Here is a 27,692-nt window from a genome sequence, read left to right as displayed (position 1 = left end):
ACCTAAATCATCTAAATGAAAATACTTCTAAAAGTACAGATGAAAATACTTCTAAAAGTAGAGGCCCATAATACCACTAATAAAGCATTGCTAGTGTTAGATTTTTAAAAATAACTTCATTGAAAAGTAAATAATTTCATTGGTAACATTTTCCAAAAATCGGCAACATCTCTTCCTGTAATGACTCTGTAACTACTCAGCACAGTCCGTAATACATGCAGCTTTTAACTGTGCACCTACTGCTCCAGTCAGCATGTCATACATTAATGCTCCCAAACTCCACCAATCCACAGCACGATTGTGGCCACTTCTCATCAAGATCTCAGGGGCCCTACAAAGAGAAAAATAATACACCTAAACAGTCCACTAGTTGCATATCATCTGAATTTAAACTTCTACAAGATACAGAATCAAACAGTGCAGCAGAAAATTTAGCACACTTATTACTTAAACCAGGTAAAACTTAGCTATTACCCCCAAACCAGTAATATTTCTTTCAACATGCAGCTCACATGTATTCTATTGTTCCACAAAAGGTGTGTGTGACTGTTCCGTCATGAATAGATTCTTTGCATAGTCCAAAATCTGTTAGTTTGACGTGACCTAGAAGGAAAAAATAAAGATGGTTATGTTGAAAATTCTAAGTATGTGCAGTGTTTAAATATTTTCATACAAGATAATAGTCTATCCTTTCATTTTAATTTTTCTGCCTTAAATTTATTTTTTGAGATCAAGAACTAGCAATGTTCCATCCAAAAATAAGGATGCTAATTTGTGAAGGATAAGGCAAAATTACCTTTGCCAGTGATATAATCTATCTTGTGAGAAAATAAATATGAGAAAAAGATAAAACAGCTTGTCTAAGGCTCCAGCTTTTCTTTATATCAAAAATCCATTACCATCCTGAGCAAGTAAGTCCTGGGAAAACTTGATGAAGTATGGATTAAGTATACAGACCCTAAAAAAAAAATCTTCTGCATGTTTTGAACAAAGGTGTGACACTGTACTTGAAATATATCGCTTTTATCACCACGAACTGTGACCTAACAGTTCTTAAAACAGTCCTAGTCACTATAACAAGTTAGCTTATTCTGCCAATGCCCTTTGGAAGAGAAGAAAGAAATGAAATTGCTACATAGCATGGAACCACCATTTCTGATCCAGAAAGTAAAAAACTCATCACCTTATAGAAAGAACACTTCAGTTCAAGTTTAGTCCTACTGACCTGTCATTAGCTATCCAGTGGTTCAGCAATCCCAGGGACCCTACTATTCCCAGTTTACTTCAAGAAAAGGCAATGGACTATTAACTCAGGTAAATGTGTACTCTACTCTGACATAGAAGAAGAAATATGACATTTTCACCGAACTACCTGATACACTTAGGTTATGGATCAAAGAAGCTAACTAATCAAATTCCTATTATCCCTTGTCTTAGAATTCAGAATCTAAATCTGAGGCAATGAGGATAGAACTGGGAGAAAGGAAGATACATAGATATCCATGACAAACGTGGTTAAATACAGCATTTCTTTAAAAAAAAAAAAAAAGAGGGAGGGGGAGAAGAAAAGAAAAAAAATCCCACAATTTGAAACATTTATTCTGGCATCGGTTGTCCATAAGCCATTTTCTGTACGAGAGTTAACTACCTCTTGTGTCCTCTGATAGACACCTAAGGATCAGCAGCTGCCACTAGCCCCCAGATACCCAGACTGACGGGCTGCTCCTCTGGGATGTGAGTAAACTGCCAAGTCTCCCCAGCCCAGGTTACTCTCACATAAGCTGAACTGTCTGTAGCAACATGCAGTTACAATCAAGGTTCACTCTGCTGTACCCACAGCTGTATAGAATATTAGTTTGTCTGATTCCTACATTTGTTACAAACTAACAGCAAGAATAAACTGATGCCTACTAAACATTTTATTTCCAAAGTATAATCAAATGGTTTGGTTCAGTTCTAATCTCCTTCTCTTTTATACAGCATTAATAAAATTTATCATAAAAACATTGTTTCTAATATTTCTGTATTTTCATCATTAAAGAAAACTCAATTTATAAAGTTAAGATTCACTTTCCAACTTAAGAAACAAACCAAAATTAGTATTTGGACTGGCTTTTGGCTCACCACACTTTATGTAAGGATTTCAAAAGAATGACAAAGCTATAAAGAGTAAAGGTTAAACTAGAAAAGGGAGTTGAGTGGCCAGTTATCCTCAACTCTTTTTAATCTCATTAACCGTAAGTACAAGCATTGTGATGCTATAAATTCTAACAGAGGAACATATAGTAACAGACATATGAATATGGGGCTTTGAAAATGACCATGAACCTGTGTGGGAAGATTTTAAGATGATTATTTACTATAGAACTGTTTACAGTATATCTCCACCTTGGTGATTAAGCATGATATTCTCCGGCTTCAGGTCTCTGTAGATGATCCCCTTTTGATGTAAATGCCCCAAAGCCATGGAGATTTCTGCCAAGTAAAAGCTGGAAACAAAAGTGATTTAATAAAATTAAAAAGAATAATCCACTCAAAGCAGTTTATGTTTGGAGCAAAATTCCTTGAAAGAAATAGACATGCACCAAAGACCAAATTAGTGGGGGTGGGTATGGGTAAAAGAGATGGCACAGGCTGCTGCCAAAATGCATGGAGACATTTATGTTTCACTTGTTTAGTGAAACTATAAAGTGTTTTATTTCATCAATAAAACATCTTGCTAAAACTGCAAAGAAGTCCAGATTATGCCAAACTGTCACTGGTCATGTTTTCTTCTGTCTATGTGGGAACTGGGCCAACAGTCATTCAGATCAAAGCAAATTTCTCCCACCCACCCCCAATTTTTAAATTCCACAGGAAATAGGAACTTCATTATTCTCCGAGATCAAACCTTAGTTTCAAAAATACCTTATAACCTGACCCTTAAAAGCCCACTCATCCCTTACTTAATACAGCTGCATATTTATATACAGCTCATGCCCACAGTATCTGCCCTCCCTCGTGCCAGCCAGCCCACAACTGTAAATTGTGTGACACTCAAATTTATCTACCTCAAAAGAATAAAGGGCTGAGTCAACCCTGTCTGGATTCGAAAAGCACAAGGCACTGCAATACTGGCTGCATAACAATGTTGCAATCCTGCAGATTACTCCAGGATGGAGAGGGTGTGTCCTAGAGAACTGAGGCAGTTTCACAGCCAGCAGGACCACAAACACAGCCTCCAACACGGCTCAGAGAGCCTCCTCCAAAAAAGGGCACTTCATCCCTAAGGCTCTTAAATGCAGCTTCTGTGTTAGAAAAGGCCTGAAATTAAACAATGGAATGCAGTTTGGTAATTAAGGTAGAAAAAAACATTTAAGTGTTTTCTAATCAATTAATGTGTAGGATAAACTGATTTATTGTTACCCAGTACTGTCATCTCACAAAAGGGTATGTATATTTTTAATTTGAAGCAGATGCCATCTTAAGAAATAGAAGGGTAGATCCCATTCTGGCCACTGAATCAATCCACAGATGATGTGTGCAGACTTATCACCTCCCTAAGACTGCACCTTGGGAACTGGAAAGTCTACAAAAAAAAGGAGATGGTTTCTGATACTTTCCATGGGTCCACACATAAAAGTTTCACTGGAAAACCACACTCACCCAGAGCCAAGGCAGGCAGCTTACCAATTCAAGGAAATAAAGCCCCAGTGAGAATGGTTCTGTTAGGAACTGGTGTGAAGAACGTTCCACCCAAGGCCTGGGGGCAAAGGAATGATGTGATCTCTAATAGCTGCCAAGACCCAAAGCTGCTTCTCCCCATTGAGTCCTGAGTGACTGACTGGCTCCAAAACAATTTACTGGCTGCCCACAGTGGGAACAGGACTTTGCTTTTAATTATAGGAATTATTACCTGAATTCATGCAACCACAAAAATTTCACTTACCAGGCTGTGTCTTCCATAAATATTCCTTCTCTTTCTAACTGCATAAATAATTCTCCTCCTGTAAAGAAAAGAAAAAGACATTAGAATACAACAATCTTTATTTCCAACAATCCACTTCTAATGAGAGGGTTTGTGCTTTCCTCTTAACCATAATTAAAAGACATCAACCCTTTAAAAATAAAAACAGATCCTAAAAATTATAGGTTTAAAACTAAGTCCTCAGGGTTCCATTTTTAGCAGTGTTCTTCTTATGTGAAATATACAAGTTTGGGAATTCTAGGTTTTACATCTATAAACTTCAAAATATTTACAACAGATTTCAGACTTGAGGTTAAAAAAAAATCTTAATTAAAGCTTCTCTAACATTTTACCGGTAAGTAGGAAAATGTTAATACATAATTAAACCATCCTTGCAAATTAGTGAATGCCCAAATTAGAACTCTAAAACAGAATGAATTGGTCAATGTCTTAGGTAAATAGTATGGCATGATTTGAATATCAAAATAAACAATGTTACAATGTTAACAAAGTGTTATAGTCTACTAAATAATCTCAGAATCCATGAGTCCACAATGATTTAAATAAAAGAATAAATTTCTTTTTTATAATGGGGGAGAACAGAAAGCTCTTTGTTACAGTAGAATGCCAAATAAATGAAGGAAGCATGATGGAATAAGAAAAATCACTTGGCAATCATCATAGTTAATTGTTTCAGGCAAGAATCAATGGATGCTAAAACTGTATGTGAAAGCTTGATGAGAGATGAGATATTTAAATAATTTCAAAGTATCTCCTCAAGATACTTACTAATTAAAAAAGGAAAAACTTCACACAAAAAAAAACCCCAAAAACTTCACCACCTTATATGTATGATCAAAGTTAAAATCAACAGTAATGGAACAAAGATACAAATCTTATGTACTTCTTGCTCTGATACACAGAGAAGGACAGGATGCCACTTCGATGGTCCTCCCAAAACTGCATAACCTGAGTCTAATCCTGAGGAAACGCCAGATAAGCCCAAACTGACGCATTCTACAAACTAGACTTCAAAACTGTCAAGGTCATGAAAGACAAAGAAAGACTTAGGAACTGTTACAGATTAAGGGAAACTAAGGAAAGAGATTACTGCTATCAGTGCTAATTTCCTATTTTGATAATTTTGGTACAGTTATGTAAGATACTGTGGTTAATTTCAGAAAAATATACACTGAAATATTTAGGGATAAAGGGAAATCAAGTCTGCAACATTCTCTTAAACAGTTCAGAAAAAATTATGAATATATACACATATGTGTTTATATATCTATAAACATATTTATGTATCTATATCTATATACACACCTGCATATATACATATACAGAGAGGGAGAAAAAAGAAAGATGAAACAAAACAATTGTGGTAAAATGATAACACTTGGGGAATCTAGGTGAATAGTAGGTGGGAATTCTTTGTCTTATTGCTGCACCTTTTTTGTGTAAATCTGAAACTATGTTAAAATACAGTTACAAGAAAAAATGGTAACAGTCACAAAAAAGTTATTAAATTGTGCAGCTTTCTATTCCATGTTACAGGCTACTGTGAAATCTGTTTTTCAGAAAACTCAAGTGTGTTTGCTGAAAATAGATACCTGTGATCTAAAAATGCTATGGGGTGCCACGAATTCCTAGGAAGGGTTAAGTCCTGGAATGAGTGAGGGATTTCTAATGTAAAACTGCAAAATCTATCTGTAGAATTACATTAAACAAAAAACACTTCTGTTTAAATATGCAATACCAAAAATACTCATTACCTTAAACAATACTCTTAAGTTTTCCATTTCAGTTAGTGGTTTATTTGAATTTTATTATCTTACCCAAGTGCAGTCAGTTTGATGGCTATCCATTAGGTGTTTGTTATTTTGTTAACTGATTACAAGAGAATTAAGATAAAACATTACAGATGAAGAAAAAAGACAACCTTTAAAGTTTCCTTCATATTTGTCTACAAAAAGAAACATTTGGTCCCATATGAATTCCTTATGGTAATGTACTTGTCGATTTTAAGAACAATTTGGTCACACTGGGAAAAAGCATTTTCTATTGAAAAATAATGCTCTCAACAAGTTTCTGGAGCTAATGCAAATAATTACACCAAACTGTGTACTGACCGCTGAGATACTCAAGGATGAGGTAGAGTTTTCCACCGGTCTGAAAGGCATAAATTAAATCCACAATGAAAGGATGCTTTACTTCCTCCAGAATATTCCGTTCTGCTTTTGTATGAGCTGTATCTTTAGCATTTCTTACTATCATTGCCTAAAGGAAAAGAGATGATCTATAAGAACAAAACAGTAGACATTTTTATCCTATAGGATCGGGAAAATCTACTTTGTGCTTTTCTCACCAACATGAAACTATTAATCTTAGGTCTCACCAGAGACTGAGACGGGAAACGGAAGACATTCACCTCTTATATACATCTGCACTGTTTGGAGTTTTCTGCAGTAAACATGTAAATGAACACCTAAATGATTTGTTTTAATGTAAACTGATCAAGTTTATTCAGATATTCACTAACTTTTTGGAATGTCTACTCTTTTCTAGGCTCTTAACAAGAAAGCAGAATTAATAGGAGTCTCCAGCCCACAGGAGCCCAAAGTCCCAGGGGAGAGGAGTCAGTGGAGCCAACACCAGGTGCTATGGGTGAACAACAGAGCTAGACCCGACAGCCAGAAGTCTTCCTGTAGGTGGTATACCTGAGCTGTATCATAAAAAGTTATTGATAAAATGTGGAAGCTGGAAAAAAAAGGCATTCCCAATGCAAAAGCGACCTGACAGGACTGGGCATGTTGAGAGGATCTATTAAGTAGTTCAGTATGCTTAGAAGCATTTAGGAGATGTATTAGGCTGGAGATGTAGGTGGAGGCCAGGAAATGGAAAGCCTGAGCATCGAGGCAAAGGCAAATTGAATTATATTTTTAGAGGCTGAGAAGAAATCTTGAGGTAAGGTAAATGAATAACCCTTGTCTTTAAAAAAGACAGCTCAAGTAGCAGTGTGAAGTTTAGGGAAGAAACAACATCTGTTAGGAGGCTAGTAAAGTAAGCAAGAAGTAAAATCTGTAACTGAGAAAATGAAGCTGGGGAAAAAAGGGTAAAATTGCATCATTAGCACTTCCTAACTAATGAGATATGAGAATGATACCATGGTTTCTGTGTAACTAATAGTGCCACTGAGGAAATGGAAACAAAGAAGAAAGTTTTGGGGAAATGATACATTGTTCTGGACATGAAAAAGCATGTACACAAGGTTACTGGTTGGAGTATTATCAGTATTCGTAAAAGTGAAACATTAGAAACAACCTAAATGCCTAAGCATAGGATAGTGAATGAAAACCCTATAAAGCTATAAAAAGAATGAGGGGGACCTCCCTGGTGGTCCAGTGGCTAAGACTCTGCAGTCCCAATGCAGGGGGTGTGGGTGCAATCACTAGTCAGAGACTCAGATCCCACACGCCACAGCTAAAGGCCCTGCATGCTGCACCTGAGAGAGCAGCCAAAGAAAGAGACAAAAGTAATAAATATTTTTTTAAAAAAACAAGGAATATCTCTATGAAAGCAAAGTACAAAAGAACATATATGGCACAGCAGCATTCACAGTATGCTATCTTTCGTGTAAACGAGGAAATAAAAAAATAATAATACGTACATCCTTATAGACACAGTAATGAGCACAACTAAGATAAGTCAAAAGTTAACGAAAGAGAATTCCCTGACAGTCTAGTTCTCAATGCCAAGGTCCTGGGTTCAATCCCTGGTGAGGGAACTAAGATACTACATGCTGTGTGGTGCGGTCAAGAAAATAAAATAAAATAAAATCCCAACAAGAAACCTATCAAACAAAAAAAAGCTAACAATTGCGGGAAGGCAAGAAAAGGAATAGGAATTTTAAGTAAAACATTAACAGTTTTATCATTTATTTCTCTTCTTACCTGAATCAAATATCATATGGTGATTATAAAATGGAGATCTAGAATTCTGAACCATGATAATGTTTTATACATTTCAAAAAATATTAAATCAACAAGGATAGGGGAGGCAAATAAAACTGAATACAGGAGAAATACATAAATTTAACTGACTTTTATTAGGCTGGCCAAAAAGTTCATTTGGGTTTTTCCATGCAATAGTACAAAAACCCAAGTGAACTTTTTGACCAATCCAGTTCTTTGATAATTTTACCACAAAAAGAGAAAAAAGATATTTAAATAACTTTACACTGCACATTCTTCAGTAACATATATGCATGTAAGCATGACAAAAATTGCAAGGAAATCTTAAGTACTTAGTAGGCTTGCAGCTACTACTAGTACTATTGGTATTATAATTGTCTAACTATTAGCATATATTGTACCACTAAGTAAATGAGTTAATACATTGATGTTGTTATCAGGCTTTTCTCAATGTGGAAAAAGAGACACAAATGTAGACTGAAGAAAAAAGAACCCTAAAGAACTGGACTGAAATTAGGAATATCAACGTGAAGCCATGATTTAAAACAAAAACAAAACTTCTAGCTCTGTTCTGAAAGAGCCAGAAGAATGACACTTCAGTAGCAAAGACCACAGCTTGGAAATCAGATCCTGGTTTCTCTACCAAAGAAACCAGGGCTCTATGGAAAAAGAGACGGTGCCAGACCAGGGTGAGGGAACATGCAAGGCAAACCTGGAGCTCACTACTGTACAGAAAGGAAGTACTCCGAAACTAAAGGGACATGTTAAAAGGGCACAGAAGTCTTCTTAAAAGAGCTCTCTCCAGAAAATTTGCGGAAACTTTCAGACCAAACTCTGAATAATGAAAGAAATGGACAACACTATGAAAAAAGTAGTCCATACTGTTTTTAAAAACTAAACTTTGGAACTTCACTAATGGTCCATGGTTGAGGCCTCACCTGCCAATGCGGGGGACACAGATTTGGACGTGGATTTCCAGGACAATAGCATGTGCCAGCACACAGCTAAACCTGTCACCACAACTACGGAAGCTTGTGTGCTCGAGAGCCACAAGCTGCAACTGCTGAAGTCCTGGTGCCCAGAGCCCGTGCTCCACAACGAGAGAAGCCACCACAAAAAGAAGCCGCGCAGTGCAGCTTGACAGGAGCCCTGCTCGCTGCAACTAGAGAAAGCCCAGTGCAGCTGAAAAGTAAATAAACATGGCTTTAAACATTAAAAAATATATGAAAAGCTCTTCTTTACAGAAAAATGATAACTAATGTAGAAAAAACTGATAAACAGAAAAGTCTCCACTTTACAATCACCAGAGTATTACCTGATTTGGCTAAGAAACAATGGATAATAAAACTATTGGGTGTAGAAGATTATTAGAATGGAATATTAGCAGAATCTCTAACTTTCATTCCATAGATAACTTTTTAATTACAGAGGGAAAATGGCATCTGCAGAATGGGAAGTTTTGTGGACACCACCTTAACCAAATGATCAAACTCAACAAATAATGAGACAGACTAACATTATGAGCTTCCCAAGGACACAATACTCATGTAAAATATTCCTGCAGAAAGCATTTAACTTAAATTTAAAATTTAAGCATTTTCATAAGGAAATAATGAAACATATCCAAATCAGGGTCACTGTGCAAACTGACTGGCCCAGAGTCTTCAAAAAATGTTAGTGTCATGAAAGACGAAAAGTAAAGGAAACTAAAGACACAGGACTCTAGAGTAAAGGAAACCAAAGACACAAGACTGCTCAATGTAATGTGTGATCCTTCATTAAATCCTGGATATTAAAAACAAAAAATAGCTGTAAAGGATATTATTGACATAACTGGGGAAGTTTGACTACAATGTATCAAGAAAACAGAATTGTATACCAATATTAAAGTTCCCAAATGTGATAATTACACTGTGGTTATGTATGAAAATGCCCTATTCTTAAGAGATACATACTAGAGATTATAAAGGCCAAGTGCCATATCTGCAAATAACTTTTAATATGTATAGCAAAAAAGTAAAAACTTGGAATATACATATGTGTACATACAGAGAGAGGAGCGATAAAGGGAGCGGCAGACAAAGAAAATATGGCAAAGTGAACAACTGGTGATCACTGTACTATTCTTGCAACTCTGCAAAGTTTGAAAAACTTCAAAGGTGTTATTTTTTAACTGTTCAGGAGGTTTGAATTACAGAAGTGAAGGGAGTGTAGTTTCAAAATGCTGTGGTCAATAGCTCCAGTGCAACAGAGAGGACTGAGGATGAGTTAAGGAAAGACTCGATAAGGGACAGAAATGGTATGGACCTAACAGAAGCAGAAGTTATTCAGAAGAGGTGGCAAGAATACACGCAAGAACCGTACAAAAAAGATCTTCATGACCAAGATAATCATGATGGTGTGATCACTCACCTAGAGCCAGACATCCTGGAATGTGAAGTCAAGTGGGCCTTAGAAAGCATCACTATGAACAAACCTAGCGGAGGTGATGGAATTCCAGTTGAGCTATTTCAAATCCTCAAAGATGATGCTGTGAAAGTGCTGCACTCAATACGCCAGCAAATTTGGAAAACTCAGCAGTGGACACAGGACTGGAAAGGGTCAGTTTTCATTCCAATCCCAAAGAAAGGCAATGCCAAAGAATGCTCCAACTACCACACAATTGCACTCATCTCACACACTAGTAAAATAATGCTCAGAATTCTTCAAGCCAGGCTTCAGCAATATGTGAACCGTGAACTTCCAGATGCTGAAGCTGGTTTTAGAAAAGGCAGAGGAACCAGAGATCAAATTGCCAACATCCGCTGGATCATGGAAAAAGCAAGAGAGTTCCAGAAAAACATCTATTTCTGCTTTATTGACTATGCCAAAGCCTTTGACTGTGTGGATCACAAGAAACTGTGGAAAATTCTGAGAGAGATGGGAATACCAGACCACCTGGCCTGCCTCGAGAAACCCACATGCAGGTCAGGAAGCAACAGTTAGAACTGGACATGGAACAACACACTGGTTCCAAATAGGAAAAGGAGTACGTCATCAAGGCTGTATACTGTCACCCTGCTTATTTAACTTCTAAGCAGAGTACATCATGAGAAACGCTGGGCTGGAAGAAGCACAAGCTGGAATCAAGATTGCTGGAGAAATATCAGTAACCTCAGAAATACAGATGACACCACCCTTATGGCAGAAAGTGAAGAGGAACTAAAAAGCCTCTTGATGAAAGTGGAGAGTGAAAAAGTTGGCTTAAGATCACGGCATCCGGTCCCATCACTTCATGGGGAAATAGATGGGGAAACAGTGGAAACAGTGTCAGACTTTATTTTTGGGGGCTCCAAAATCACTGCAGATGGTGATTGCAGCCATGAAATTAAAAGACGCTTACTCCTTGGAAGGAAAGTTATGACCAACCTAGATAGCATATTCAAAAGCAGAGACATTACTTTGCCAACAAAGGTCCATCTAGTCAAGGCTATGGTTTTTCTAGTAGTCATGTATGGATGTGAGAGTTGGACTGTGAAGAAAGCTGAGCGCCGAAGAATTGATGCTTTTGAAGTGTGGTGTTGGAGAAGACTCTTGAGAGTCCCTTGGACTGCAAGGAGATCCAACCAGTCCATTCTAAAGGAGATCAGTCCTGGGTGTTCACTGGAAGGAATGATGCTAAAGCTGAAACTCCAATACTTTGGCCTCCTCATGCAAAGAGTTGACTCACTGGAAAAGACTCTGATGCTGGGAGGGATTGGGGCAGGAGGAGAAGGGGATGACAGAGGATGAGATGGCTGGATGGCATCATCAACTCGATGGACATGAGTCTGAATGAACTCTGGGAGTTGGTGATGGACAGGGAGGCCTGGCATGCTGCAATTCATGGGGTTGCAAAGAGTCGGACATGACTGAGCAACTGAACTGAACTGAAGGAAAGACTACTGGATCCAGCAATTAGATCCCTGGTGACAAAGGGAAAAAGAGTTTCATCAAAATAGTAGAGTGTGAGTTCAAAACATAGTGAGTAAAAAAGACAGTAAAACATGACTTAAGAAATTAGTCTATGAACAGCAGAGACTGGAAGCTATGATAGACTTTGAGTGAAGAAAGGATTTATTTTCTAAATATGGCAAAGACATGAATATAAACAGAGAATGGAGTCAGGATAGAGGATGGAGAAAGAGCGAGAAGTGACAAAGAAAAGACCCTAAACAGGCAGAAAGAGAGGGGATCCAAACATAAAAGAGAGGGTCTGGCCTTGGAAAAGAAGAACACATCTCCCACTAAGCCTGGAGAGAGTGAAGGAAAGACAGGTGAAAATGCAGACAACACGGTATTAGGGCAAGAAAGGTGAAGGGAATCATATCCGACAGCCTCAATTAGGAAGAGAGGCAGTTTGCTAAAAAAGACCAGCGGGACTGACAGTAAAGGCTCTACTAGCTGGAGAGAATGAAGGGGCTGGCTAGGAACCTTTGATGGGTACGGAGGGTCTACGTGAGTTGGGGACCATGAATTTTCCCAGTAGCAATTTAACGTTTGTGTGATTTCTGCCAGTGACGTTCAATAACTGAGATACAGGAATAAAGGAGTATTAACAAATAAACTGATTAGAGCGTTCTGTAGGATAAGGTCAACCAGGGATAGCAGGTGACTGAGAGCATGTTGATTAGGCTAGATTAGGTACAAGGCGAAATTAAAAAGGGACTAAGAACTTGAAGGAAAAGAACAGAAAGGTCAAAGCACTAAAGGGCCAAAGACCAGGCACTACAGGAATAAAGCAGTGAGAATGCTGTTGTTCTATTATAGCCCAGTGTTTCAGAAGAGGACGATACAACTATGGGGCCTGGCGATGTGAAATGGACCAGGTGAACACAGATGGCTCTGGGATCAATGAGGAATTAGAAGGCTAGGCAACTGATTACTTATTTAATACAAGGACACAGAAGACACCCAGGAAAATAAGACTTGGGGCGGGGGGGAACGACTGATAAACACTAAGAAATCAGTATAAGCTTAATCCTCAAAGTGGGGAGGTTTCTACTACAGTAGAAATTACAAGGATAAGCTTATCAGTTCTTCCCTTGAATTACACAGTAAGCAGAGTGAGAGCAGAGATTACATTCGTCTCAAGTGCTAAATCCGAGTCTCTAGCAAAATGCCTGGCACACTACAGATTCTCAGCTGGTTCAATAAAAGAAGGAACGAAAGAAACATGACCAATCTGTGAGCTACAAGCCTTTGGCCGAAGGTTCTAAAATTTACAATGTGAGCTGAACGAATGACATGGGCAATATTTTGCTTCCAGAGTGTACATTTTTGATGCAACTGGTAGGACAGAGAGACAGTTGTTGGAAACAGCCTATTCCTCAACATTCTACCCTTCTCATAACGAGTAAACAAGCCCAGGAGAACTAATCAATCCAGATGGCTAATTTAGATGTAAGCAACTCATTTAAGACAAGGAAACATCTGGTTTATGATTTTATCTTTAAGGTTAGAAAGAGGTAAATTTTTACCACATACTCAGGCCAAGAGGGTCAGTACTCTCTGCTTCCAGGGATAACAAAATAAAAAGAAGGAACTCAAAGGGAGAACACAGCTATCCCTACCTCAGGATTTAGGAATTAAAACCACAGACCCTAGCCTGTTTTCAGGAACAGCAAGGAAAGAATGAGACAGTGTGTGATTCTCTAGCCAGGGCTTAGGGAAAGAAAAACCAGTGAGAACGCATGGTAACTAAGCAAGAGAAGAGGCAAAGCAAGTTAGGTCTTCGATGCCTGGGCACAGAAAGGAACCCTCACAAACAGCAGCAGTCAAGTCTATGGACTTCCCAATATATTAATCACACCCACTTACCATCAGCAGGGGAGGAAAAAAAAACCCCTCTTCTTTCCATTAAAGATATCTGTGCCAGACACTTAAGATATAATTATGACTAATTTTGCTCAGCCCTGATTATCAGGTGTTCATAAACAACAAAGGAATGGATTATTCTAAGAAACCTGACCAGTACTTCTTTCAACACTGCAAGAACACGTTATTATTTATACTGTCTCCAATTTTAGACTTAAAATACTTAATAGATAAAAAAAAAAATCCATAATCTCGTATGATTCCAAGGGGAAAGCCAGAGAGCAGATTAAGTCTGGCTTACTGATGCAGAAACTGGAGTTGAAAATACCTGCTTCTTTAAGACAATCAACAAAAAAGTTGTGGTCACAGTAGTTTTCCTCAGTTTTTAAATTAAGAAGTCATTTGTACTGCTTAAGTAAAAATCAGGGGAAACAGGATGATATATAAACACTATGTTTTTCTTTTAAAAGTCATCTTCATTGTCTTAATATCGTTTTCTACTAAGATTTTAAGACAGTGAGATCTTTTCAGAACTCAATCCCAAACCAAAAGAACAAGAAATCAAACATACACAATCCAAGGTTAATAAAACAAAGAAACACATGTAACTCTGCATCTCAAAAGGTGAAAACGGGGTGAGGATAAAGCAGTTGTGAATAACTTAGTATCCTGGGATATGAACAAACCTAAATGCCTGGAAAGAGACATAACTCAAAAAACGTTGAATCCATCTGTAAAGCCCTGAACAGTTAGTGTTAGTCACTCAGTTCTGTCTGACTCTTTGTGACCCCATCAGTCTCCTCTATCCATGGAATTTTCTAGGCAAGAATACTGGCAGTGGGTAGCCATTCCCTTCTTCAGAGGATTTTCCAGACCCAGGGATCGAACCTGGGTCTCCTGCACTGCAGGCAGATTCTTTACCATCTGACCCACCAGCAGCCCTGCTGCTGCTGCTGCTACTCAGTCACTTCAGTTGTGTCCGACTGTGTGCGACCCCATAGATGGCAGTGTTCAAAAATTAGAAGTAAAAATAACAGAAAAGAGAAGGAAAAAATATGGAATCATTAAGGACTACAGAAGGCAGAAGGTGGAGGGCTGAAAACAGGAGGGTTATCTGAAAGTCTCTATAAAGAAGAGACAGATCAGCAAGATTCCCGTATCTATAGTAACCAGCCAGGAACTACCGCTTGGAGAGATGCAGTCTCCAGAAAAAATAAAAGAGTGAAGGATCAGAAACAGAGAAGAGTGCTGAAGTAAAAACCTGACTTTGTTACTCAGCCATAAAAAAGACCAAAACAATGCTATCTGCAGCAACATGGATGGACCTAGATATTACCATATTTAAGCAAAGTCAGAAAGAGAAAGACAAAATACCATATGATATCACTTACATAAACTAAAATACGACAAGTAAACCTATCTACAAAACAGAAATAGACGCACAAAGCAAATACACTTGCGGCTGGGGTTGGGGAAGGTAGAGGTAAGGTTTGGGCGTTTCGGATAAGCAGATGCAAGCTAGTACACAGAGGCTGGATAAACAGCAAAGACCTACCATATAGCATAGGGAACTATAAGAAATGTCATGTGATAAACCATAATGGATGAAAAAGAATATGCATATGTAAGTGAATCGCTTTGCTGTGCAGCAGAAATGAACATAACATTGTAAAGCAACTATACATCAATAAAGTTAAAAACAAAACAAACGTGATTTCACTAAAAATCTGATGTTGAAAGGTGAGATCTCCATCTCCTGTCTGTCATCCAGCCCCAGAATGCTTTTTCTAGGCAAAACAATAAAGGATCTTTCCCAGCACAAATTGATCCATATCAGAAAAAAGACCTTTAGACACTGACGTTTAGAAGTTCTTAGTCAACTGCCAGCTAATCTCATGACTGCACACTGGAGAAGGCTACACATTACACAGTTTCTGATCCGCTTCTCAGATTTCCACTCTTCAAGGACACCAGACATCTAAAGAAGGGCCCTAACATGGCAACAAAACACTAAATCAAAGTCAAAGAAGATAGGGACTTAGAAAAGAGACACGCCCATGAAACAAAAGAATATTTCAAAGAATTTATAATTAAAATGTCTCAGAGGAATAAAAGAAGATACTGTACTCATAAAATAGATAGGTATAAAAAGAAAAAAAAACAACAAAAAGAGCTTTGGGGAATTACAAATATGATAGTTTTTAAAAAAAAACCAGTAAGGGAATTCCTTGGTGGTCCAGGGATTAAGACTCTGTACTTGCACTGCCAGGGGCCTGGACTGGATCCCTGGTTGGGCAACTATTAATGAAATCCCACAAGCCACACAGCAAAGCCAAATAAATACACTAAATTTTAAAAATGATTAGAAAATAATTTCTAGAAAAACCTCAGAAAGTAAACAAAAAGATAAAGAAATGGACAAGTGGAAAGGAAAGAAAAACAGATGATCATTCTAGGAGGTCTAACACCCAAGTAAATGCAATTCTAAGAGAAGAAAACAACCAGGGAAAATTATCAAAGAGATCATAAAAGAAAATTCCCTGGAGCTAAAAGACTGAAAACTTTTAAGACTGAAACAGTAAAAGTAAATAATAAGAATCAAAATAAGAAACATCACTGCAAAAATGTGGAATATCAAATTCCCCTTCATTCAGTTTCTCAGGAAATCACCAGTAAATGGTCACCAAAGCAAGGGAACAGGACACAAACTAAGAAAAAGGAAAATCTGGGATCTAAGAAACAAAGGATCCAATGCTGACGGAGTCAGGAGGATCTGAAGGACTGTAGTGAAGGGGAAGTCCATAACGACAGCTATGCCGAGAGAATGATCAGCACAGGTGAGCACAGGGGACAGAAGGCTCCTCTGCGATGGCTCCAGGAAAATAAACAGGATTAGTCACTTATCTAATAAGCGTGATCATACACTGGCCTGAAAGGTGTTTTACAGAGTTGATGGGAGGTTTGCGAAAGCAACAGTAGATCGCAAGAAAATGATGCCAGATGAGGGTGGGAAAAAGGAAGAAAGGAATAAAAAAGGAATAAAATAGGAAGTCAGTCTGTAATTCTAAAACTACTGAATTAAGTCACAGCAGAACATGCTTATTACTTAGAAATACAGAGACCAGAACAAAGGGCTACAAGAGTTAACCTCGGAGGAGAACTGAAGCAATCTCCTCTGCACCCTCACCAAGTAACCAAGCAGAATAAGACAGGAGTAAGAATGATAAAATGTACCCCACATTCCAAGAGGACTTATAATCGTGGTAGAAATACAATTTTTAACTGAGAATTTTAGACCAAAATATAGATTTTATAGCAATTAAGAATATAGTTGAGGGGGAGGAGAGAAATCACCTTTTTAAGCACCTTCATGGCAAATATTTTCCCGGTATTTGCTCCTGTTACTTTTCGTACTTGAAAAACCTGGATGAAAAATAAAAGTCTGTGTTATTAAAAGCTAAACTATGTTAAGCCACAGTCCCTTAATTCCTAAGTAAACAAAGCAAATGATATAGCAGTGTATATTCTTACAGAAACTAGCACCATCAAGGACTGTGCACAAAAATGATGAGCTAAAAGAGCCAGACTACATTCAAGATTTAGTAGTGTGCTTAATCACTCAGTCGTGTCCGATTCTTTGCGACCCCAGGGACTGTAACCCATCTGGCTTCTCTGTCCTTGGGGATTCTCCAGGCAAGAATACTGGAGTGGGTTGCCATGCTCTCCTCCAGGGGATCTTCCCAACCCAGGGCTCCCACATTGCAGGCAAAGTCTTTACCATCTGAGCCACCAGAGAAGCCCAAGAAAACCGGAGTGGGTAGTGTGTCCCTTTAGGGGATCTTTACTTCCCAGGGATCGAACTGGGTTCTCCTGCATTGCAGGAGGATTCTTGGCCAGCTGAGCTACCTAGGAAGTCCTTAGTAGTGAAAACTGTCATACAACACAGAACCTTCCTGTTTATTCTGCTGACATCTGGTGGCAAAGTTGGTCATTACCATCTAATAACAAGCACTCTGTGTTATAACAAGCACTCCATGTTACTTTATAAAATCCAAATTTGCATAGAAAAAACTATAATCATGTTTCCTAGACACACAGAAATTATAAAATAGCTCATAAATTTTCAGAGATGCTTCACATATAACTATTTAATAATATTTGACAGGAATTACTTATGCCTTAAAATGATTAGCCATAATATCCTTTCATGCAACAGCTAAAATACGAGATTCACAGAGCATGTGTTACACATTCACGATGATTAAAACATATGAGAATGTGTCCTGAAGCCTAAGAATAAACTACAAATGCCATGTTTTGTAAAAATGAACACTACACAATAGCATAAATAGTTCTCAAGCTTAATCTTAACTACTAACATGTTACCCAAACTCTGTCGTTTGAAAAAGAATGGCAAATGGAATGTGCAAATTTTCTTGAACAGAACACTCAAAGGTGAGGTCTTAAATTAGAAAGCTTCTGGCAAACTATGAAACCAAGAGATGTTCTTCATTTTTCTTTACCTCTCTTAAATTCTTCAACTTCCCTAACTCTATTGCTGTGAATACTGCAAGTCAAAGAAAATCAGTTTAGATTAAGGTCTCAGTAAGATACCAATCTAATGTGCCATGCCTCTTGAAAGTAAGGAGTAGTTTGTTTTTTAAAAGAATACCTACAGTCAGTACCATTTAGCAAAAGGAAGGAATGAGTCCTCTAGCAACAGACACTCCCTAGCCCAGCTGCCTATTTATTTATTCTACAAATATTGACTGAGTACCCACAAAGTGCTGGGCTTTTATGTGAATGGTGGTTTAAGAGGAGGAGAGCTTCTATACATTGCTCAAATAATATAGCGTTAAATGATCCTGTCCTTTGCTGAGAGCTTACAAAGACTGAAGAAGACAGCTGGGAACAGGGTGTAAACACTAATCTACCCAAGACAGACAAAAACAGCTCTCATTTCAAAATACTTCCTACCTTTCCATAGCCCCCTTTACCAAGTACTCGAAGTAGCTCAAAACATTCTGGTCTGATTTTTTCTGGCCCTCTGTTCACACTAGTTTCTGAGATTTCAAATTTCTCACAATGCTCCATGCCACTGGGGAGAAAAGCAAAACCAAAAGTAAGTTTGCGAAAAGTTAAATTACCTTCAGCATACTGTTAGAATGAGAATTATACTCCAGTTAAGTAAAAGGAAAAAAGTACATGATAGCAAATTTAGTATCTGTGCTCTAAGTTAACTAATGATTCGATGACATGGTAGGTCAAGATTAGGGTGGCTTGAGAACTGTCTGCTGATCTGCTTGTTTACAGAATGTGCTACTGATTATTTATTTTCATAAGCATCAAGTATTCCCAAACTAAGATGAATTAGAACAAATTTAGTAAGCTGACAAAGGAAAAAAGTCTTCTAGTTATTCAAATTTAGTTTATTCAAAATGTCTGAGATTAGATATTATCCAACTGTATTTGGCAACGTCAGCAGAAAATCTAAGCATTTTCTAAATGTACCCAATCAGTTCAAGTTTTCAGCTAAAAATTCTTGTTAATAAATTATAACCATGCATCTTTCCATATATACTTAATTTAAAGGTTCCAAAAAGGGTGGCAATTTATCTGTCCTTAAAATGCTTTCTATGAGTGATCTTAGTTTCCCCACAATCCAAGGCTTTTTACTTGAAGGTGGGATACAGAGCAGATTAAAAAACTATTCAACTAATGAAGCTTTCCCAGAATGACACAAGAATGCACAAATCTCTGTTTAGATGACGCATTACAAGCAAAACAAGAAGCATTTGATTTGGGGAGCATTTCTAAAATTTTTATTGTTCAGCAGGAAAAGGTAGTTCTCCATATTAAACTAATAAAAATCTTTTACACAAGTCAGACTCATATTCAGAATACTCCGAATTTTAATAATCTTCTTCTCAAAATCCATACATGAAGGATATGTTTTCATATTGGTGCCAAGCTCAGTAAACCAAGTCTCTGTATGACTATATATTTAAGAATAGGTTATTAAAATCACATGATGGCTGTAAACTGGAGCTGATATAAAATTAAAAAGAGACAGCACAGTGAAACCTTTTCAAATATACTTACAGTTCATATGGTCCAACTCCCCCATGGTCCATGCTTTCATTTAACTGACCCTGAAAAATATGTTAAAGTTTTAAAAATAAATAATCCCATAAACAAGAATTTTAAAAATTTAATGCTTCACCCCATTACTGAAGGAGAATGAATGAAAGACATCAGCTTACAAATTCTCTATACTTTATTAACAGGTAAATGTGGTGATGAAAAAAGTAAAGCACACAAACAATATTAAGGGGATTTCACTTTCAATTTTATGTGACAACTAAGCTATAGATGCTACTCATCAATGATCTACAAACAAAACCAGGTGATTTCTCCTTCAAAAATTACATGTATTCAAAATATGTATTCTATATTTTATTAAACTAAAGGTACCACATTCTGAGTTAATCAAATGACTTATAAAAAGTTATTTTGACCTGCTTTTGATAAGACTAACATAATGCTAGAAACCTTATGTAACTGCAACCTAACCAAGCCTAAGTAACCACAACCATGCCAAGATATTGTCAGGAATGATATGGCTGATCAAGGCAAAACGGTTAAGCAACACTCTCAAATTGTGTGGAGTCATACTGGCCAAACATTTATTCTGACCATAGTATAAATGAGTGCAAAACTTAATTTAACCCTCTGTACACTAGCAAAATGAACAATTCAAAAATGAAATTAAGATAACTCCATTCACAGCGGCATCAACAGAATAAAATACTTAGAAATAAATTTAACAAAAGAAGTGCAAGGTTTCAATATTTGATAACTCCAAAAACATTGCTGAAAGAAAATTTAAAAGACCTAAATAAATCAAAAGATATTCCATGTTCATGGATCAGACAACTTAATATTGTTAAGACGGCGATACTAAACAAATTGGTTTACAGATTCAACTCAATCTTTTAAAAACACCTCGTTCCTTTCTTGCAGAAACTGCCAAGCTTATCCTAAAATTCACTCAGAAAATCAAGGGCGGGAGGTGGGGGTAGGGTGAAAAACAGTCTTGAAAAAGGAGAACAAAGTTGGGGGACTTACATGTCCTGATTTCAAAATGTACTATGAAGCAACAGCAATTAATGCAGTGTGGTACTGGCATAAGGACAGAAATATGAATCAATGAAATAGAAATGAGAGCGTAGAATAAACCCCTCCATTTATGGTCAACTGATTTTTGACAAAGATGCTAAGAAAATTCAATGGGAGAGAGACTTGTTTCAATAAATGACAGTTCTGGGCAAATGCATATCCACATGTGAACATTTACTTTGGATCCTTACCTTCACACCATGCGTAAAAATGGATCACAGACCTAAATGTAAGAACTAAAACTATAAACCATAAAGTTCTTAGAAGAACTAGGAGAGAGTAAATCTTCACAATCCATAAAATAAGAACATATAAAGAACTTCTACAACTCAATAATAAAAAAAATAAGTAACCCACTTAAAAAAAAAATAGGTTAGGATCTGAACAGGCATTTCCACAAAGAAGCTAAGTGGCCAAAAGTCACATGAAAGTACGTTCAATATCATTAGCCCTTAGGGAAGTAAAAGCCAAAACTATATTGAGATATCACTTCACATCAACTAGGATAGCTACAATTAAAAAGACCAAAAAAAAACACCCCAAAAACCAAGTTTGGCAAGGATGCAGAGAAACTGTAACCCTCATACACTGCTGGCAGCAATGTAAAACGGTATAACCACTTTGGAAAAGTTAGGCAGTTTCTTCAAAAATTAAACATAGACTTACCATATGATCCAGCCAATCTATTCCTTGGTATCTACCCAAGAGAAATGAAAATAACATGTTCCACAAAGACTCAGGCATAAATGTTCATAGCAGTACTATTTACAATAGCCCCAAAATGGAAACGACTCAAATGAACATCGTTGACACTAACAATGGAATACTGTTTGGCTATAAAAAGGAATTAAATACTGAAATATACTACAACAAAGATGATCCTTAAATCATTAACTTGCGTGAAAGAAGCCAAACACAAAAGGCCACATATTATATAAGTCCACTTATGGACGCTCCAGAAAAGGCAAATTTACAGGTATGGGAAGCAGACTAGTGGCTGCTGAGGGTTGGGGATGGCAGTGAGGAGAGACTGTGAGTGGGCCCGGAGTTTCTGTTGAGGGCGACAGAAATGTGCTAAAACTAAATCACAGTGATGGCTGTATAACTCTAAAAATACACTAAAAGCCACTGAACTCTAAAATATAACCTGGCAGCAGAAACTCAGTCATTAGTATTATAAAATATAGCTTTAAAAGGAGTATTCTTAAATACAGTCTGATTATGAACTCTCAATTTCTATCACAGGCACCAAAAAATTAGAAGTTTTAAAGTTTTTATTAAGAATTTTGGAATAATTCAATAAATTTTAGGTGACCTCATCTTTCTTCAAAGATACAAGTACACAGTCATGATATACAAAGGAAATGGACAGTATTTTTACATAATGGGTGGTCAAATGCGCTCTCAAAACAAGTGTTTTAGTCAGAACTTGCTCACAGTGTGAACAACTCAGGATGAAGTCTAACACCAAGGATGTATGTCTCATGATTAGACATAGGCAAACAGGGTGGGGGGGGATGCGGTATAAAGGGAAAAAAATACTTGCAGTTTCAACTTGATACAGCTTCTTTTGTGTGGGAGGGGCAGGCAGGGGTAGTTATCATTAAAGGATTTTTGGGGAGGTCTCTGGGGCTTCATACAATCACCTATGATGACTTTACTTTAAAGACAAAAGGCCAACTTCTATAAAATTGGTATTATATAATTGTTTTATCTTTAATATTCACTTTACTTAATTCTAAATTAAAGACTACAGAGTGATTAACACTGAGCCAGGACTTTGAAGCCACCTAGAAAGAAGCCACATGCCCTGTGGCTATGTTTCACTTCCGGAGTCAGCCAGGCCTGTCTTGCCACCTGCACCTGGGCTTAGAACTTCCTACCGTTACCTCTGGAGCACAAGCATTTTGAGGCACAATTTTTTTTCTGCTACTCAATGGTATCTAGAAGTCCAACACCAGAAACACCAAGCTATTCTACAGGATATACTGATGGTTATCCTTCACAGGAAACTTTATTCAGATTTTTTTTCTGCCTTAAGCTTTATGACGCATCTAATGCTTTTTTGTGTATGTGCCACTACAACTGACAAAGTAGAATTCTCCCCATTGTGGCTCAGGGTGAAGAATTCTCCTGCCAATGCAGGAGACGCATGTTCAATCCCTGGATTGGGAAGATCCCCTGGAGCAGAAAATGGCAACCCACTCCCGCAGTTTTATCTGGAGAATTCCATGGACGCAGGAGCCAGGCAGGCTGCAGTCCACGGGGTCACAAAAGAGCTGGACGCAGGACTTAGTGACTAACAATAAGGTACTATAGAAGGTAACTGTTTCAAACTAGCCCATCAGAATGACTATTTGCAAAGTTTTAAATTAAAATTATATATAAATTCAAGTTAATATGCCTTAAGTCCCAATTTTATAAAAATTTAAATAAACTGTTTAAAAAGTTTTAAATAAATTGTTACAGAATGGGTGAAAAATATCCTTAATCTAAAGATTCATTAAATCATTTATCCACTTGCCTGGCTGTTCACAGATATTTCCTTATAAAATAAGGTTCAGTAATCTGGGGGAAAGAAGTAAATCTGGCCTCAAATACTGGGCTATTTAAAAGTACATTACAGTAAGTATCTAATAAAATGCATGTATTGAGATATTAATAATCATGAACATCTGAATACATACTATCTTATATAGCACTATTTTTCTTTTTTTTTCAGGTTTTAAAACTTTATTTTTCGAAACACTAAAAATTTTAAAAACTTTTTGCTCAATAAAAATCTACTAATCTGAAATTTGGCAGTAAGTCTCTATTTCAAATTTTTAAGTAGCAGAGTAAAAATTTCATGATTTTTTTAAGTTGCATTAACAATTTTCTTTTACTCTTTTAACCTGTGTCTTCACAGAAAGCAGAGGTTTCCAACATTTTCATAATCTAATGAAAATTTCTAAAGGAAAACTTTCCCTTAGTTTCAACTCTGTTCCCAAGTTATATTATCATCAATGAAACAGAAAAACAAAAACTCTTTCAACCACTGGTTTTAATATAGTACTTAAAACTCACTAATTCTCATCTTTTAGTCACTGAAAAATTAACTGTGCCATAAATATATACAGTCTATATACAGACTATAAATACATACAGTCACTAACACAGATTCACTCAGTGTAACATACCTAAAAAGTAGGTATCTCTAGGACTTCCCTGGTGGTCCAGTGGTTAAGAATCGGCCTGCCAATGCAGGGGACACAAGTTCAACCCCTGGCCTGGGAAGATTCCACATGCTACGAGGCAGCTAAGCCCACACGCCACAGCCACCGAAGCCCTTGTGCCCAGACCCCGTGCTCCACAGCTACAGGAGCCATGGCCCCGCAACTAGAGAGCAGCCCCTGCTTTCTGCAGCTAGAGAGAGCCGCACACAGCAACAAAGACCCAGCACGGCCAAAAATTATTAAAAAGGGCGGGCGGTGTATTTCTAAACAGGACCAACGACAAAGAGAAAGAAAGCAAGGAAGGAAAGAAACAAACTACTGTTCTAAAAAGGCAGTACCCCTAGTATAACTGCATTTATTATTTTTATGTACAGATGAGGGGAAACTTGAATGATTGGTTCCTTGGCAATCAGTTAACACTGACAAGCTCTATTTCCATAAACCAGCTAACTACATAATGTGCCAGGATATTTTGAGAGTACTTGATATACTCTATCTCATATAGTCTTCATTTTATGGAGAAGAAAAAAGTCTTTTTTCTGAGTCTTTAGTCTGAGAGATTAAGCAATTTATTTGAGACCATGCAGTCAGGGAGCATGGCTGGAAGGATCTGAATTCGGTCAGACACACCACAAACAGGTACATTACAAACAAGACTAGTGAATGCAGTGAAGAAGCTATGCAGTGAAGCTTACTAAATTGTGTCAGAAGATACTACCACTAGTTACCTCCGTGGTCTTGGGCAATCATATCCCTGGTTGATGCCTCAGTTTCCTTTCTGTAAAATGAGGATGTGAGGCTACTCTGATATGCACGGATGTTTTAAAAGCTTGTGTACTAAAGGATGGGGGCTTCCCCAGTGGCTCAGCGGTAAAGAATCCGCCTGCAATATAGGAGACGCAGAAGACTCGGGTTAGATCCCTGGGTTGGGAAGATCCCCTGAAGGAGGAAATTGGCAAGATTTCTTGCCTGGGAATCCCGTGGACAGAGCAGCCTGGTGTGCTACAGTCCACGGTGTTACAAAGAGTTGGATACGACTGAGCACCTGATGGAGGGACACACTAAAGGATATAAATTCACAAACAGACAGGATTCTAATTATATTATTAGAAATTCACAGCAGTCAGACTTTCTAAGAATCTAAATTTCTCTCATTTTTCAGAATTTTAAAACCTATAGAGAAACCTGGATGTCACTGACTCTCCTTGGGTGGCCAACCCAATTCCACTCCAACTCTTTGCTTGTCCACCTTGCATCTCTTAGAATAACACACTCAAAAGAAACATTTTCAACTCCAAAAGCACTGCTATGTTAGATATATTTTGCTGAAGCCTCTTCCTCAAAATCCTCTTTAATTACCTTTGTAATTAAAGCTCCTCTCCCTAGGGTAGTAGTCATATTTCCTTCTCTTTCCTACTTCCACCAATTTCTCTGACCTCCTCTCCCACACCTGCTCAAAATCCTATTTGCCTGTACCCAGCAGAACAAACATTCAAGAGGGGTCCTAGTTCATAGCAAGAATCTTAAAGACGGTATTTTAGTTTCAGGTCATAATAAACCCAAGGTCTGGAAATTTTATCAGTTCAACTGGTGAAGATTTTATTGCTATAAAGCACCCTTATCTTTTCCTCCCCTGCTTCGCTCCCAAGCCACTGCCATATGGAGCCAATATAACTGATGAGAGTATGTTATATGTAATGAAAGTAATCCCATATTTGTTCCATTGAAAGGCTAACTGAAATTCCATATGTAAGCATACTAAAAATATACATCGGTGAATTCCCTATCGGTCCAGTGGTTAGGATTTGGCACTTTCACTGCCAGGGCTTGGGTTCAATCCCTGGTTGGGGAACTAAGATTCCACTAGCTGTGCTGTGCAGCCACCAAAAAAAAAAATAGTATATATCTCAATATCCATCTTCCACACTACCCACACTGCCTGATTTCGATTTAGACTCAACTGATAAGAAGAGCATTTCTGTTCTATAAAACCTATTTTCCTAAAGTATTTAAGGTATATAATAGCATCTTCTGTCAACAAGCAGGAAACAACTTACTTGCCAGAGGGAGGAGATAGGGTGGGGGTAAAAAGGGAGGCCCCTTCTGTAGTTAGAGCAAACATCTGACTTAAGTCACAAACCCATGTACTCATCTAGACAATGGAATTTACAACCTAAATTACCATGAGGTTATCACTGATGGTCATTTGCCCCAGAATCAGTGATTTAACATGACAACACTATTTGTGAACGTCAGGTACAACTTGTGATTTTGCAATACATTTATCCTGAATAAAGAATAACTAAGACAGCCAAGGTAAAAACGAACTATGCATTTAGGAAAAACAATTCTAAATTTAGCACCCTAAATTACAGCAAGGAAAGCCCTCACACCACCATTCACAAGTCTCAGTTCAAGCAATTTATTTTTGGCAAGCCAAATCACAGCTGTCAACGCTGGTTTTTTTCCACCCCAAAATTACATCAAGTATTTCGGAAAAAAATATAGACATCTACAACTAAGGGAAAAGTAAGTTACAAATGCCGTGTGTCATTATAAATTATTTTTAAGTCACACGGAAGAGGTTTTTTAAATTAAAAAAAAAAAAAAAGGCAAACAAACAAACCCTGGAAGATGCAGCAGAGCCCCCTTGCTCCCGAAATAAAACTCCTGGTGGCTGTAACTGCAGCGGCAGCGCTACTCCCGACAGAAGTTTTCAGCTGTCACTTCTAACAGCTGAGCGCTTCCTAGGAGAGAAGCGACAGGCCGAGAAGAGAGGTGGTTGTGGGACGTCTGAAGATGCAACATTTGAGATCTTACAGTCGAAGGGACACCCTTCCGCGCTTCACCTGCACTTAAGGGACACCCAGCAACGCAGTCCCCCTCCCCCCCGCACACGCACACGCTTGCAGCACGCGCGCCCCGCACACTCAGGTCCCGGGGCTCCGAGCAAGTCCTCCGCGCGCGCCTGTCCCCGTCCCCTCCACGGGCTGCTCCCGGCTACGCTCATCCGGGGCGAGGGGTGCGACCGGCACCTGCAAGCCCAGCAGCGGCCTCACACCTGAGGGCCAGGTCCTCCCCGCCCGCTGCCCCGCTCCGGGCCGCGCGGTGCCTCGGCTCCTCCTGGATCTCCAGGAACGACTCGCGCCCCCCACCCCCGGGTCTCCGCGCCCTCGGACGCGCCGGGCTTTCCCGGGCCCGCGCCGCCGCCCCGGCCCTGTCACCTCGGGCGCCCCCCCCCCACCCCACCCCCGGGGACCCCGGGCCTCACCCCCTCCTCCAGCTCATCCTCAGAGCCCGCGTCCTCCGGCTGGTCCAGGTCTATGTCAAACACCCCTGCCATGTCCTCAGCTTCCCTGTCTCGGAAGTCCGGCGCTGGGTAGAAACCGTCCCGCCTCCGTCGTCGCCTCATGGGCCCGGACCCGCCGCAGCCACCGCTGCCGCTGCCGCCATCACCGGCCGCTGGGGCTCAGTGCGTCTGCGCCTAGGCCCCAGACTGGCTCCTCAAGTTCGGCACCGAGGCATGCGCACAGGACTCCGTGA

The 27,692-nt window shown here is 38.5% G+C and overlaps 1 protein-coding gene across 4 annotated transcripts in view; it reads right to left on the bottom strand.

Moving 5' to 3' along the window:
• RPS6KB1 (ribosomal protein S6 kinase B1) overlaps positions 1-27,667 on the bottom strand; it is a 40,073-nt gene extending 12,406 nt beyond the window's left edge. The window contains exons 1-9 of one of the 4 annotated variants that reach the window (XM_069542607.1): positions 27,421-27,667; positions 19,858-19,907; positions 18,733-18,853; positions 17,110-17,178; positions 6,079-6,226; positions 3,929-3,986; positions 2,389-2,489; positions 513-603; positions 241-331 (exon numbers count right to left, since the gene is read on the bottom strand). In XM_069542607.1, the coding sequence (XP_069398708.1) occupies positions 241-331; positions 513-603; positions 2,389-2,489; positions 3,929-3,986; positions 6,079-6,226; positions 17,110-17,178; positions 18,733-18,853; positions 19,858-19,907; positions 27,421-27,561 (870 nt within the window). In that variant the 5' untranslated portion in view covers positions 27,562-27,667. Of the gene's footprint in view, positions 1-240; positions 332-512; positions 604-2,388; positions 2,490-3,153; positions 3,304-3,928; positions 3,987-6,078; positions 6,227-17,109; positions 17,179-18,732; positions 18,854-19,857; positions 19,908-26,775; positions 26,897-27,420 lie in introns of those variants that run through there. The other 3 variants (XM_069542609.1, XM_069542608.1, XM_069542610.1) reach the window with 3 other exon arrangements.
• Positions 27,668-27,692: the final 25 nt, after the last annotated feature.

This window comes from Ovis canadensis, chromosome 11 (genome assembly GCF_042477335.2).
Source record: "Ovis canadensis isolate MfBH-ARS-UI-01 breed Bighorn chromosome 11, ARS-UI_OviCan_v2, whole genome shotgun sequence".
NCBI lineage: Eukaryota > Metazoa > Chordata > Mammalia > Artiodactyla > Bovidae > Ovis > Ovis canadensis.
Note: the sequence above shows the minus strand (reverse complement) of the source record. Positions and strands in the feature narration are given on the sequence as shown.